Source organism: Pygocentrus nattereri, chromosome 14 (genome assembly GCF_015220715.1).
Source record: "Pygocentrus nattereri isolate fPygNat1 chromosome 14, fPygNat1.pri, whole genome shotgun sequence".
NCBI lineage: Eukaryota > Metazoa > Chordata > Actinopteri > Characiformes > Serrasalmidae > Pygocentrus > Pygocentrus nattereri.
In genome coordinates, this window is record NC_051224.1 from 17,980,273 (window position 1) to 17,996,388 (window position 16,116).

Sequence of the window (16,116 nt, forward strand, 5' to 3'; positions counted from 1 at the left end):
CATTTTATCCTTCTGGAGTAGGCTTCTAATGTTAAGACGAATTATGCCTAAACCTTATCTGTTTTTAAAACTCTCGAGATCTGTTACAGCATTTACTGCAGGGTTTTCTTGTGAGAGTAAAGTAATTGGAGTTGTATCAATACATTTTTTCTGGATTAATAAAACCATTAAAATGTATTTTTGATGATGAGCTGGTCCTGGGTTTTCTACCCAAAACTACAGAGATATTAGAGTTTGAGGTATGTAATAGTCATCTGGAGTTAAAAACAGAGTAAAATATATTGTGGCCTAAAATCTGTGAACCCAGCCTATTGGGATGAATCCCATCAACTCTGTAAAAAGCAGGGCAGTTCCAGAAAAGGTTAAAATTGTCAAGAAACGTTAAGTTTTTGCAGAGGCAGGTTTTTCAGAGCCAGGTGTGAAGATTTAAAATGCGACTAAAAACGTCCTGAACCTCGTTTTAGTGATGGAATTGGTATAGACATACAGATTTACCACAGTCTTGTAGAAGACAGCAGGCTTGTGAAGTCCTTTTTAAGCAGTTGTGTGTTCTGATTTTTGATGTCGTTATATCCCACATGTATTACTATATGCCTTCACTGAGTCATATTTATTTGTGTATCTCTCTCTCTCTCTCTCTCTCGCTCTCTCTCTCTCTCTCTCTCTCTCTCTCACTTCTCTCTCTCTCTCTCTCTGACTGTCGTTTTCTCTATTCCTCTCTCCATCCGTCTCTGTCTCTCTCTCTCTGACTCTGTAGTTTTCTCTATTCCTCTCTCCATCCATCTCTTTCTCTCTCTCTCTCTCTCTCTCTCTCTTTCACTGTCATTTTCTCTCTTTCTCTCTCAAATCAATTCAAATCAAATGTATTTGTATAGCATGTTGTACAACTGATGTTGTCACAAAGCAGCTTTACGAAATACCAGAAAAGGCAACGTTTTAACATAAATGTAAAAACCCCCAGGTGACCAAGCCAGGGGTGACAGTGGCAAGGAAAAACTCCCTCAGAGCTGTGGAAGAAACCTTGGGAGGAACCAGGCTCACCAGGGGGACCCATCCTCCTCTGGTCAAACTACCTACAAATGATTATACTACTAATATTAATAGCAGTGGTATTAGTAGTAGTAATACCAAGGAATCTATGAAAACTTCAATGTAGTTTTCCGCTCAGCTAGTCCAAGTCACGTGGCGGTTGCTGGGGTGTGGGCAGCTGGTCTGAAGCAGGTAGAAGGACAGCTCTCCTTCAGTCATCCTTCAGTGTCCGGCATGTGGGCTGTCATATACTCAGTAAAATGCAGGGGGATGGAATTAGTTTTATTCTGTCTGTTTGTGCGTAAAACAGGGAATGTGAACATTTCCAGACTGTGGCTAATGACTCCGGCAAATCTGACTATAACAGCTTGACTAAAAGGAGAGAACCAGAAGGACACACAGACACGAGAGCACCCTGAAACAGTTTGGTATGCCACCGCTCCACCGTCCACAAACCTGAGTGACCACGTGCGAGCAGCGGGACGACAGCAACAGTGTCTCAGTTTACTATAATTCCCTGTGTCCATGAACCCCTGGATCTGCTGCCTTTATCTAAGGGGGAACATTACCTACCAAAAGCTAAACTGAGCAAGTGAGTTTTCAGCCTAGCTTTAAAGACTGAGACTGTGTCTGAGTACCGAACAGTTTCTGGAAGATCATTCCAGAGTTTGAGGGCTTTATGAGAAAAAGCTCTTCCCCAACTGCAGCCTTATGAATTCTAGGAACTATTAATAAGCCAGCACTCTGAGATCTGAGTAGTCATGATGGCTCGTATTAGGAAATAAGGTCTTGCAGGTACTCAGGAGCGAGCTCATGAAGGGCTTTATATGTCAATAAAAGAATTTTATAATCAATACAGAATTTAACAGGCAGCCAATGAAGTGATGATAGCACTGGACTGATATGATCCGATTTTCAAATTTTTGTGAGGTCCCTGGCTGCAGCATTTTGGACTAGTTGAAGTTTGCTTAGATTCCTGCTCATATATCCTGACAGTAGTGCATTACAATAATGTAGCCTAGAAGTAATAAAGGCATGTACTAGTTTCTGCATCATGAAGGGATAGGGCATTTTTTATCTTGGCAATGTTTATTTAGAACGAAGATGTAGAAAAGCTGTCGTAGTGATGCTGCCTATGTGTTGATCGAATGATAAATCTGAATCAATTATGACGGCAAAATTTTTTGCTGCTGAGCCAGGTGTAACTGGAAAGTCAGCGAGATTTAAAGTTAAATCTGATCATTTACTTCTTGCCACTTTTGGGCCCAGAAGGAGAACCTCTGTTTTGTTACTGTTTAGTAGGAGGAAGTTACATAACATTACACATCTTTTACACAGTCCTCTACTTTCTTTAATCTGTATTTGTCATCATGCTTGGCTGATATGTACAGTTCCATATCGTCTGCGTAAAAGCTGCACTTTTAATACTGTGGGTTGAATTTGTTGTGTAATATTTTCAATTTTATTATTAAAGAAGTCCATAAAAACGTCACTGGTGAGAGTTGCCAGAATTTGTGGTTCAGTACCTCCCAGATTTTTTGTGATTCAGGAAATCACACTAAACAGAACTCTAGGATTTTATTTATTATTCTCAATCACTGAGGCCAGATATGCTAAGCGAGCTTTAGTGAGGGCATTTCTATACTCTATAAGGCTGTCCTTCCAGGTAGAGTGGAACACTTCCAGCTTTGTTTGTCACCATTTCCGCTCTAGTTTCCGAACTGTTTGTTTTAAGGTACGGGTATTATCGTTGTACCATGGGGCGAGCCTTTTCTGTCTTGGCCTTTTTATTTTAAGTGGCACCACATTTTCTAAAGTAGATTGAAAGGTATTTTCTAAATAATTAGTAATTCTAACTCCATTTGATCTGATGGGGTGGAGACTGGGGTTGATATTTCTGGAAGGTTTTCAATGAATTGTAGGGCAGTAAAAGGTTTTATTGAGCGCTTTGTAGAATAGCAAGGGGACATACATATATTATAGCTAAGATGTAGCTCATATGAAATTAGGTAATGGTCGGATATTAAGCCTGTCTATGTCAAGACCCAGTGTCTCTCTCTCCTCTCTCTCTGTCTCTCTCTCTCTGTCTCTGTCTCTCTGACTCTGTCATTTTCTCTATTCCTCTCTCTCCCTCTCTTCTCTCTCACTCTCTGTCTCTTTCTGTCTCTCTGACTCTGTCATTTTCTTTATCCCTCTCTCTCCCTCTCTTCTCTCTCTCTGTCTCTTTCTCTCTCTCTATCTCTCTCTCTCTCTGTCTCTGTCATTTTCTCTATTCCTCTCTCTCCCTCTCTTCTCTCTCACTCTCTGTCTCTTTCTGTCTCTCTGACTCTGTCATTTTCTCTATTCCTCTCTCTCCCTCTCTTCTCTCTCTCTCTGTCTCTTTCTCTCTCTCTATCTCTCTCTCTCTCTGTCACCTTTCTCTCTATCTCTATCTCTCTCTCTGTCCCTCTCTGACTCACCCTGACTTTCTTTCTTTGACTTTCTTTCTATCTCTCTCTCTCTCTCTCTGACTCTGTCGTTTTCTGTATTCCACTCTCCCTCTCTCTCTGTCTCTCTCTTTGTCTCTCTCTCTCTCTCTCTGTCTGACTTTGTCGTTTTCTTTATTCCTCTCTCTCTCTCTCTCTCTGTCTCTCTCTCTGTCTGACTGTCGTTTTCTTTATTCCTCTCTCTCTCTCTCTCTCTCTCTCTCTCTCTCTCTCTTTTTGTCGCTCTCTCTTTATTAGGATATTAAACTCAAGGACAGAACTGTAGATCTACATTCAGTCATTATTGAACTGGATGGTTCCAAAATGAGTTCAACACATCAAAGCTGCCAAGGACACACAGTGCTTAAACACACACACACACACACACACACACACACACACACACACACACACACGCACACGCACACATACGCACACGCACAGTGTATCAAGGACAGTTCAGTAGACAAAAATTGACTGTGAGATGAAGTGAGAGCTTTATACGGTCAAAGACAGGTCAATACGCACATTAATATCCCCTTCAAAAGTTTGGAATCACTCATATTAATAAAATATTTCATATTCAGTATATTGATACATATGCCTATTCATTTTATATTTCATATTCAGACTTCAATTACATACAGAGTGTAGATTTAAATACCTTAAGCCAGACACCAGAAGGTACTTCAAGATGTTTTATTCAATATTTCACATAAGCAGTTCATTTTATTAGACCTTCATTCTCAGTGTTCAGCTTTCTCAGTGATTATGAAACCGTCTACATTTTTTACAAATTGTTTCACGCTCCTAACTGTGTGAAACCTATGAAGTTGCACATGATGCAGTATATTGGGATCATTTTATTCATGTATGTACAAGGGAACTGTGGCTTTATATTACTGAAAGCAGACGCCTGAACATGAATATGTATGTGAAAGCTGATGGGTTGTTATCATTACGCAGCTGCAGAATCAGGAGTCGGTGCGCTCCCTGATGAAGCGGACGGAGATGGAGCTGAGCGTACGCGTGTCTGATGCTCTGAGGAAGCAGGAGGATCCACTGCAAAGACAGCGCCTCCTGGTGGAGGAGGAGAGACTCAAATATCTCAACGAGGAGGAGCTCATCATACAGCAGCTACAGTGAGTCCTTACAGGAGCTAATCCCCAGCTATAAATCCCAAACATTATAAAACAGATAGTTCCAGTCCTGAAATCAAAAAAGTAGTAAAATTCACAATAAACGCACACCTATGATCGCCTATGATGATTTGAACTCTGTATCACTGCGCCACGACACCCTTGTGCTGTTGTTATAGAATAATCTTCAACTGTAATGCTGCTCGCATGGAGCACCGAGTATGTTGTCAAAGTAAGAACCCGTTATTTGTTTAAACTGAGGGGCTGACAACTGATGTTCTTCACTAGAATTAAGCTGGTCAGCTAACTAACAGGCTAAAAGATGTTGGCTGCCATTTGTAAAAGCAATAAGCCACCTTTCCGTGAAAAATCACAGTAATGTAAAGCCTTGTGTGGCTTATTGCTTAAGTAAAATCTGACAGAAATTGTGTTAATACTGTTATGCAGCGATGCCGCTTCACTACACCTCACGTTCGACCCAGGCAGCCATACTGCCAGCTGGGGGATGTAATGGGGAGGCGAAGCAGCAAGCTCTCATTCCCTTTCGGCTCAGGTGCTCACGCTGCCCTTAAGGCGTGAGCCCCTTTAAAAAGAACTGAGAAAGAACAGAGAGAGAGGGACAAGCAGGAGCAACAAGAGGGGACTGAAGAGCTGAAAAGCTTGAATAAGAGACTGAAAAGTCTAGCTAGCTAGTTGAAGCCACTGAAAAGTGGCCAGCATAGCGTTGGTTTTGTTTGGTTTGTGTTTATGGTGTACGAAGTAAAGATATTGCTGCTGCAAACCTGAATACTGCCTCCAGCGTCCTCCTTGAGTCCGGGCTAGAACATGCTACACTCATTTTGTGTTCGAAATATGTTCAACATAACTTCAGCACAATTGCACATTGCTCATCATCCAAAAGCTGTCAAATGACAGTGTTGAGCAATTCATTCCACAGCAATTGAAGCACTTAAGACTCTTAATCTGCATCTCCGACCTGCTGTTGAATCTGGCGCGTTGTTGTTAATTGATGCTGCTTATTAAGTGTAGCTAACAGCCATTTGATGTGATTCAATTATTTACAGTGCGCTGGTGTTCTGCAGCATATGGTGGGGAGTGGATTTGCTTGATGTGGTTAAATTGGATTTTCATCAGTGTAAAGACTCTGACTGAGCTCCGTTTATTTTAGTATCTGTAGCAGGGCTGGCTCACATAGACTGCTATTGATAGATAGATACAAAAAGACATGCATTGATAGACAGACAGAGAGGGAAAGAGAGGAGAGAGAATGGAGGGATTTGTTGCTAAGAAAGATTGAAGATTGCTGTGTAAGTTGTGGAGAGTTCAGATAAACTCCCTATTGTTCCTGTCAAATAAACATGGATGGAGGTCTTTAAAGTAAAATGTTCTCTAAAATTACAGCAGCAAGCACCACTGCCATAGAGCCATAGAGTTTAAAGGGACACTCCACCCAAAATTAAAAATGTAAACATTGCTACACCTGTTGTAAAACATCCATGCTCACATCCTACAGTGGAGCTACAGTAGTGTATAGAGTGAGATTTTCCAGTGTAAAGACTAGGAAAAGTCCCTGCTGGCTGGAACATTTGAAAAATGTCCATATATGTGGAAAATAAGCTACAAAAATAGCTGATTTTGAATTTATTGTTTCTGTGATATCTAAGAACCAATGCATTTACATATATCCACCCATTCAGCCTATGGCAGTTTAGCCCAGCCCACTGAAGTTATAAGAAGATTTTCAGCTCTTAGTGCTTGTGAATGAGGCACAATATGGGGCAGCCAATCAGAACATACCTCATTTATTTTATATTGGTCTTGAGGGATAAAGGGAGGTTGGAAAATGGTCATGGAAAAATTAATGATGACCATTTTGGTACATCAGTTTCACAAAAAATCAAATAGAAGAAAAATGTAAGCTATTTATTTATTATTGCAGCTGTAATAACTGTATTCAAATCACCATTACACTGGAAAAAATGACTCAAAAGAAAGAAATGACTTGCTAACTAGATACGTTACCCCAGTTTGATTTCTCTGTGTCTAGTCTCTTGTGTCCATTTTGAGCTAAGTAAAGATAGAGTCCCTGCTTTCTTCTCTATTTTGTCCAGAGTTACACAAATGCTAGCTTGATTTTCGCCATAGAAAAGCATAGATCAACAGAATGGGACACTCTGGAGCAACTGTAGATGAGTCAGTGCATGTCCAATGCCAAGCATCAGCTACAGGGATATAAAGCCTCCCCAGCATTAGGCTGTGCAGCAGTGGATCTGCTCCGAGTGACAGAACTGATCATCTAATATCAGTGACCTCTTGCTCTTATGGCTGAATGCAGTCTATTTCTCAGAGCTGTTCTAACATCTACTATAATGCCTTCTCAGAAGAGTAGAGCCTGTTACCCCAGCAAAGATGGGACAAACTCTCTATTAGCATCCATGATTTCGGAGGAACTTTTGCATGAAGTGTACTTATTACCACAATTAATTGAAGGTTTTCAACATATTCAGTGTGCTAAGAGTGAGGGAAAAAAACAAAATAAGATGAGATGTTTTGAGAAGCAGAGCCAGGAGGATTAATGGCTGACTAATCAGAGGATGACTTTGTTTCTCTCAGTGATCTGGAGAAGTCAGTGGAGGAGATCCAGAAGGAGAGCTCAGTGAACCACAGGCACATTACAGTGCAGGAGCTGGAGGAAAAGGCCACAGTGCTTCGGCGACTGGGAGAGACGCTAACCGAGCTAAAGAGTGAGAGAACAGTCATGTCACTTACTCCAACAAACATCATTCACTAGCACATGCTCATATTGCGCAACTACACACAGTTTAGATTTGTAGTAGTCTAGAGTGATTATTTTCATAGTGACATACTACTGTGTTCTATAAAATTTGTAATTAATGACAGTTTTACAATTAATTACATTCACATTCTGTACATTCTGACTTTCATTTCTCAAGAAATGACAAAACGTGGCAAAATCTAAAAGATGTTTTTCTTTCTGTAATAAAATAACTCCACTTAGACATACAAGCACAAATGTTGGATGTACTAAAAATTTCTTTGAACAAAATTTCCCAGTTTGCAATAATGAGAAAATCAGATTTTGTCAGTAATCCGATCAATGCGTTTACATGCACTTGAGTAATCAGATAATGGGAAAACTTTGGCTCTGCATAAGTCAGACAGTAATCAGATTTCTGCTGTGCAGCCAACCAATAAACTCACAGAAGAAGACGTAATTATGTAAACATAATGTAAAACTCAAACTTCATGCCACAGCTTTTTTAAAAAAACATCACACCTCCTTACCTGAAAATATGAACATACCTCATCTAGAAGATGAAGAACATTTGAATCCTTCATTTCTTTTTGTCCAGCATGTGTTTGGTTTGAGCGTCATTCCAAAAGTACTTTATTTTCATCTTGTGGCTCACTTATTTCCGGCACCACCATCTGTTTCACGCATATATGGACTGAGAAACTCAAAAGAAATCAGAGTAAGAGTTTATATGCGCTGAGAAATCTGATTACTGAGTAATCCAATACAGTTCTAGACTTTACTGCCATCTTGCTGCAAGTATCCTGTTTACATGACCATTTAATTAATCAGATAACTGCAGAGATCCAATAGTAATCGGATTACTAAGTGTCTGTAAACACACTTCATTCACAGTTGACCAAATGACAGCGGCGCAATTTCTCTATTGTGATTTTTAGGATATAGATATTTTTTAGATATATAGTCTCTTTCATATCACAGTCATATCACACTATATATATATATATATATATATACACTGAACAAAAATACAGATGCAACACTTTTGTTTTTGTTCCCATTTTTCATGAGCTGAACTCAAAGATCTAAGACTTTTTCAACGTACACAAAAGGCGTTTTTCTCTCAAATATTGTTCACAAATGTGTCTAAATCTGTGTTAGTGGGTGCTTCTCCTTTGCCGAAATAATCCATCCACCTCACATGTGTGGCATATCAAGATGCTGATTAGACAGCATGATTATTGCACAGGCATGCCTTAGGCTGGCCACAATAAAAGGCCACTCTAAAATGTCCAGTTTTATCTCACAGCATGATGCCACAGATGTCGCAAGTTTTGAGGAAGCGTGCAATTGTCATGCTGACTGCAGGAATGTCCATCAGAGCTGTTGCCCATAAATTGTATGTTCATTTCTCTGCCATAAGCTGTCTCCAAAGGCATGTAAGAGAATTTGGCAGTACATCCAACCGGCCTCACAGCCGCAGACCACGTGTAACCACACCAGCCCAGGACCTCCACATCCAGCATCTTCACCTCCAAGATTGTCTGAGACCAGCCACCCGGACAGCTGCTGCAGCAATCGGTTTGCATAACCAAAGAATTTCTGCACAAACTGTCAGATATAGTCTCAGGGAAAGCTTCTCTGCATGCTCTGCGTCCTCATTGAGGTCTCCACCTAACTGCAGTTCGTCATCGTAACCGACTTGAGTGCTCACATTCTATGGCGTCTGGCATGTTGGAGAGGTGTTCTCTTCACGGATGAATTCCGGTTTTCACTATACAAGGCAGATGGCAGATTGCATGTATGTCATTGTGTGGGTGAGCAGTTTGCTGATGTCAGCGTTGTGAATCGAGTGGCCCATGGTGACAGTGGGGTTATGATATGGGCAGGCGTATGTTATGGACAATGAACACAGGTGCATTTTATTGCTGGCATTTTAAATGCACAGAGATACTGTGATGAGATCCTGAGGCCCATTATTGTGCCATTCATCCACAACCATCAACTCAGGTTGCAGCATGCATGGCCCCATGTTGCAAGGATCTGTACCCAATCCCAGTTCTTGCATGGCCAGCATACTCACCGGACATGTCACCCATTGAGCATGTTTGGGATGCTTTGGATCGGCGTATACAACGGTGTTTTCCAGTTCCTGACAATATCCAGCAACTTCACACAGACATGAAGAGGAGTGGACCAAAATTCCACAGGCCACAATCAACAACCTGATCAACTTTATGTGAAGGAGATGTGTTGCACTGTGTGCGGCAAATGGTGGTCACACCAGATACTGACTGGTTTTCTGACCCCACCCCCCGGACCCCCAATACAGTAAAACTGCACATTTTAGAGTGGCCTTTTATTGTGGCCAGCCTAAGGCATGCCTGTGCAATAATCATGCTCTCTAATCAGCATCTTGATATGCCACACCTGTGAGGTGGATGGATTATCTCAGCAAAGGAGAAGTGCTCACTAACACAGATTTATACACATTTGTGAACAATATTTGAGAGAAAAAGGCCTTTTGTGTACATTGAAAAAGTCTTAGATCTTTGAGTTCAGCTTATGAAAAATGGGAGCGAAAACAAAAGTGTTGCATTTATATTTTTGTTCAGTGTATAAACCTCACATCTCCTAAATGCTAACTTGACAGGAGAAGCAAAAAACTTTAACATGTAATGGAAGTAAGGCAATATTTCAAGGCAATAATGGACCTTTCTATTTGTCTGTGCATCATGACTTGACTTTTCAAATGATGCAAAAAAATCAAAACAAAAATTCAGATATTAGTTTTGTTTTATACTTCTTTGAATTAAATTGTTTGTACTAGTGGTGGAATTTATCAAATCCATGTGACGGCTGGGGGTACTGAGGAGAAATCCTGAAGCAAATGTTGTTCTTGTTAGCTCACAAAATGTTAACAACTGTGTTGAAAATATAAATTCTTGTTATCTTTACATTACAAGGTGTTTTTTGAGCAAAAAAAAAAAATTACTATCCAAATAAATGGTTTTCAACAGTATGCTTAAGTTGAGTAAATATGTTTTGTTTCTCCTGTGTGTGTTTGTGTGTGTGTATGTATGTGTGTGTGTGTGTGAGTAGATCAGTTTCCTGGGCTGCAGAGTAAGATGCGCGTGGTCCTGAGGGTGGAGGTGGAGGCGGTGAAGTTTCTGAAGGAGGAGCCTCACAGGCTGGACGCGCTCCTCAAACGCTGCAAAACCATCACTGACACACTCGCCACACTCAAGAGGTACACACACACACACACACACACACACACACACACATATATATATATATATATATATACTCTCTTACACTAACTTTACATCATTAAATCTATCAATAGGTGGAAATATTTAAATGCAGTGTAATTAAAAGGTTTTTTTATTGTTTTAATTGGAAATAAACATGTGAGAATTGGCATACAACATACAAACAGTATACACAAGACACAAGAAAAGAAAAAAGAGGAATAAAAAAAGTAGCAAGGCAGAGGAACCTTTTTAATCATCTGATTCATCCACTCAGGGAAAGAGCCAGAAGCACACCCAAATCCTACACAGTGTAGCTTTAAAGTTATAATTGTTGTTTTGCTAGATATTCAATTTAAATCACTTAATTAAGCTATTTATATGGAATAACATAATTATGTACATAGTTGATTACCTAATGAATTATGCTTACATTCTCATTTGCATTCTGTATCATCAGGTTTGTGTCTGAAATTGTGTTTTTTGTTACTGATTTAGTGACACAACAACAAATTATGAATAAAATACATGATGCATGTCTAGGGGGGTCCCTGAGCAAGCTAAGTGTTTATTGCACAGCAATGCCCCACAATGGTACACAATGACCAGGTCAAAACCAAAAGAAAAACAGAGGCAGGCAAAAGTTTTTACATTCTAATTATAATTTACCAAGAAATTTGTTTATAAATGATCATGCTTGATATGACAAGGGACAACTAACAAGGTAATAAGGGTCCCTTTTTGATTTCAGGTTGAATTTAGCACCAATCTTACTGAAGTGCAAAAGATTTTCATGCTGGTGATGTTGAATTCAATGAAGTAACTAATAATTAATATTGGAAATGTTTTTGAAAGTAAGTTTTCCCTGTTTTGTTTGCAGGCAGGTGAATGAGGGAATCTGGAAGAATCAGGATGATTTCTCCAGCCCCTCCTCCAAACACATGGGCGGAGAAGACTTCAGGAAAGGCTCAGATTTCGATATTCCCACGAGCCCTCCACTCAACTTCAATGAGTCCAGCCTGGCCAACTGGAGCCCTCATGTCCACGCCCACACACATGGCCACTCCCACAGCAACCCTTCGTCTGGGCAGCGTGAGAGGGACTCTCATGGCGTTGGGTCACTAAAGGGGCGGGTTCTGGAGGAACTGGGGGGACGAGGAGGATCAGATAAGGCTTCATCTGTGGAGGTCAGACTGGTAAGTGCAGGATTAGGTTCACTTTGACCAACAGTTTGAATTTGAAGATTGACATTTTAATGTGTATTTTTATACATCACTGTGTATTTAGTCAGAAATACTGCATCCACTGTGACAAGCTGATCCAGTCCTTCTTAACAAGACTAGCTATTACACAGTGTGACTAAATGTAAAATACTTATCTAGCTATATAAATACCTACAACCCAATAGCATTACTGTGCAATTTCACTTCATGAATTTAATTTAGTGTTACTTTTACTTTGAATTTTTTATTAATATTCATTAAACTGTGAAATTGTTTTGTTAACGTAAATCCTTTCATAACAATAAGTACAGATTATTCATATTTCAGAAGCTATGTATGATGTGATTAGATACAAGATAATCCAATAATAATCCTAACTTTTCTGAAGTTTTCTAAAAGTTAATAAAAAGATGCAGAGAAAACGGGACTCCAAACAAGTGTGCAAGACCTTTTATCTTTGAGAGCGAGGAGAATATCAAGCTGCTTCAAAGCTGAAAACATCCACAGGTGTTTCTGTCTATCCTTCCACTGGGAGAAGATGACTCAGCACCACAGGTCTGAAAGGATGTGTAGCACATCCAACATAGAAACTGCTGGTGTTATCGAACAAAGGACTGACCACCTCAACATAAAAACAACCCCAAAAACAACCAACTTGTAAGACTGAACTTTGGAGGTGTGAAAAAATATCGCTACAGAGTTCTTTGAAAAATTGAGAGCAAGTCTCATGAAAAGATAAGGACAGTAAAGTAATAAGGACCCTCTAGCACCAACCCCACACTGAAAAATATTGTTATGTTAATATCGTGTTTAGTTGTTGAGGATTCTGTGTCATTTTCTGTTAAATATGTTTTTACTTATTTTTCCTGGAGCTGAAAAATGAATAACAAATTTTGACTGGAAATCAAATAAAGCAATGGTGGTCTCTCACTGCAGTGAAGAACTGTAATTACATAGTTTAGTTACATAAATTACACTTACATTTCCTGTACATTCAGGATCGACATGACGTCTGTACTTCTGACATTCCATTTGATAAAAATCTGTGAGTGAACACATAACTTATCAGACTACACCTCTGTTTCATTTACACTTTCACTCACTCTCTCTCAATCTTTCTAGGCTGCTGAGCGGGACTGGGAGGAGAAGCGGGCCAGTCTGACCCAGTACAGTGCTCAGGACATTAACCGGCTGCTGGAGGAGACCCAGGCTGAGCTCATGAAGGCCATTCCAGACCTGGACTTTGCCGCCAAGCAGATCAAACCAGTGCAGAACCAGAACCAAAGCCAGAACCCTAATCAAAATCAAAACCAAAACCAGAACGAAGCACCCACTAGCGCACACTCCGTACCTGAGCACAAACCCAGCAAAGCCCAGCATGCCCACAAGGTGTCCAGCAAAGAGGGGGGGTCCAGACGGGGGTCCGATGAGCTTACAGTAGCAAGGTATCGGACTGAGAAACCCTCCAAATCCCCACCTCCCCCACCGCCCCGAAGGAGCTTTCCTTCTTCCCCAGGCCTTACCACACGCAGCGGAGAGGTGATCATACCCGGCAAGAGCTTGAAGGTACTATACGTATGACAATTTAAAATAGTATTTATGTTAAAGCAAAATGTTTTGTCTGATTTTCTTCAGTTTTATCACCAACTACAGTTCCAGAGCAGCTTACAATTTTGATCATTTTACACAGGTAGACAAAAGTAGTGTTGAGAGTCTTGCCCAAGGACTCTTATTGTTTTAGTGTAGGGTGCTGTAGTGTAGCTAACGTGTTTGTTAGTATTGTTTAGATAGATGAACACAGACATTTTGGTTGGTGGGCATCAACGAAAAAAGCACAGCCCGAATGTGAATTCAGCATGTGGCATTTTTATCCAGACAGATGGTCTAATCATATATCAGAGTATATGTTCAAAATAACAACAACAACAACAACAACAATAATAATAATAATAGTAGTAATAATAATAATAAGTTAAATTTATATAGCGCCTTTCACAAACCCAAGGTCACTTAGGAATTAGCTTGGAGTGGGAAGTCAGAGCTTGAAATGAGTGATAACATTCATGATATGTGTTGACAGATCTGAAGCAGATCTGAAGCAGATCTTATTTAAAAGTACCAAATGAGTCTTTATTACTGTCGACTGTGGGAGCAGCCATGTTGATTTGATGTCATTTTCCATGTAGTCAATCAGCAAAGACATTTTTGGTGTCCAACTTCAGGACTGGAGCTACAATACTAATGCTGCTAACAAACACTAGATGTCAATAGTCACCCAAATCTTTTCTGTTAATACATCCTCAAAACTTCTCACAACCTGCTTGAACCTCATCCAGGTCTTCATTAAGGTCATGCTGACAGGTGGATGTGATTTAGAACACAGTGTGACTCACTGTGAGCTTCAAAAAGAAGCACAAGACTTCATTGTGTAGCTGAATGCTTCAGCAGCCATTTAGACAACAGGTGTTGCGCCGAATTGTGACTCCTCACGCAGGCATATGCACGCTACAGATTGCATCCATAATTTCTTATTATGAATAACTGTTAATCTTGAATTTTCACACTTAAGATTTATGCTTATAAATAAAATAATAACATAAAATAAAAACAGTAACTCTGGATGTAAAATGTGTGATGTGTGTGAACATGAAGAGGAGTCAGATTCTGTGGGGGGAGAATTTGGGACAAGATTAGCTATTGAAAGTGACTGCCTGAAGCTTTCAGCTACATGGTAAAAAATTGTTTATTTTTATAATTCACAGTGAGTCCTGCTGAGCCTAAACCATGTGGACAGGTCTGTGCAATCTTAATAAAGATCTGGATGTGGTGTGAGTGAGTTGTGAGATGTTTTTGGAATGTATTTACAGAAAGGAAAACGAGAGAGACAGGAGGACAACGGGGGGAGAGATAGTGGATCAGGAAGTGCAGAGAATTAGTAAGGTGGAAGTGAGGGCAGCTTTAAAAAGGATGAAGAATGGAAAGGCAGTTGGTCCAGATGACATACCTGTGGAGGTATGGAGATGTTTAGTAGAGAAGCCAGTGGACTTTTTAACCAGGTTGCTTAACAAAATCCTGGAGAGTGAGAGGATGCCTGATGAGTGGAGAAGCAGTGTACTGGTCCCCATTTTTAAGAACAAGGGTGATGTGCAGAGCTGCAGTAACTACAGAGGTATAAAGTTGATGAGCCACACCATGAAGGTATGGGAAAGAGTTGTTGAAGCAAGGCTAAGGCGAGAGGTCCAGATCAGTGAGGAGCAGTTTGGTTTCATGCCCAGAAAGAGTACCACAGATGCAATTTTTGCATTGAGAGTGTTGGTAGAGAAGTACAGAGAAGGTCAGAAGGAGCTACATTGTGTCTTTGTGGATCTAGAGAAGGCATATGATAGGGTGAAAAGACAGGAACTGTGGTACTGTATGAGGAAGTCAGGTGTAGCTGAAAAGTATGTTAGGGTGGTGCAGGACATGTATGAGGATAGTGAGACAGTGGTGAGGTGTGCAGTTGGAGTGACAAATGGTTTCAAGGTGAAGGTAGGGTTACATCAGGGATCAGCTTTGAGCCCTTTCTTGTTTGCAATGGTGATTGACAGGTTGACAGATGAGGTCAGGCAGGAGGCTCCATGGACCATGATGTTTGCAGATGACATTGTAATCTGTGGTGAGAGTAGAGAGCAGGTGGAAGAGAATCTGGAGAGGTGGAGGTAAGGTCAGTAGAGATAAGACGGAATACATGTGTGTGAATGAGAGGGAGTCAGGTGGAAAGGTGAAGATGAAAGGAGTAGAGGTCGTAAAGGTGGATGACTTCAAATATCTTGGGTCAACCATCCAGAGCAATGGACAGTGTAGAAAAGAGGTGAAGAAGAGGGTGCAGGCAGGATGGAGTGGGTGGAGACAGATGTCAAGGCTGATGTGTGACAGAAGGATAGCAGCAAGAGTGAAAGGGAAGGTTTACAAGACAGTAGTGCATCTTGCTATGATGTATGGTTTGGAGACTGTGGCTCTGTCTAAAAGACAGGAGGCTGAGCTGGAGGTGGCGGAGATGAAGATGCTGAGATTTTCGTTGGGAGTGACAAGGCTGGACAAGATTAGAAATGAGCAGATCAGAGGGACAGTGCAGGTAGAGCAGTTTGGAGATAAAGCCAGAGAGGCCAGGTTGAGATGGTTTGGACATGTGTTGAGGAGGAATAGTGGATATATTGGGCAAAGAATGTTGGAGATGGAGCTGCCTGGTAG

At 40.6% G+C, this 16,116-nt stretch overlaps 1 protein-coding gene across 15 annotated transcripts in view; it reads left to right on the forward strand.

The window, feature by feature from the left end:
- Positions 1-16,116, forward strand: part of si:ch211-278a6.1 (SRC kinase signaling inhibitor 1) — a 244,733-nt gene that overhangs the window by 193,564 nt on the left and 35,053 nt on the right. For all 15 annotated transcript variants that reach the window (XM_037544604.1, XM_037544606.1, XM_037544611.1 and 12 more), the window contains 5 exons: positions 4,461-4,636; positions 7,247-7,377; positions 10,512-10,659; positions 11,544-11,859; positions 13,009-13,452. In XM_037544604.1, the coding sequence (XP_037400501.1) occupies positions 4,461-4,636; positions 7,247-7,377; positions 10,512-10,659; positions 11,544-11,859; positions 13,009-13,452 (1,215 nt within the window). The remainder of the gene's footprint in view (positions 1-4,460; positions 4,637-7,246; positions 7,378-10,511; positions 10,660-11,543; positions 11,860-13,008; positions 13,453-16,116) is intronic.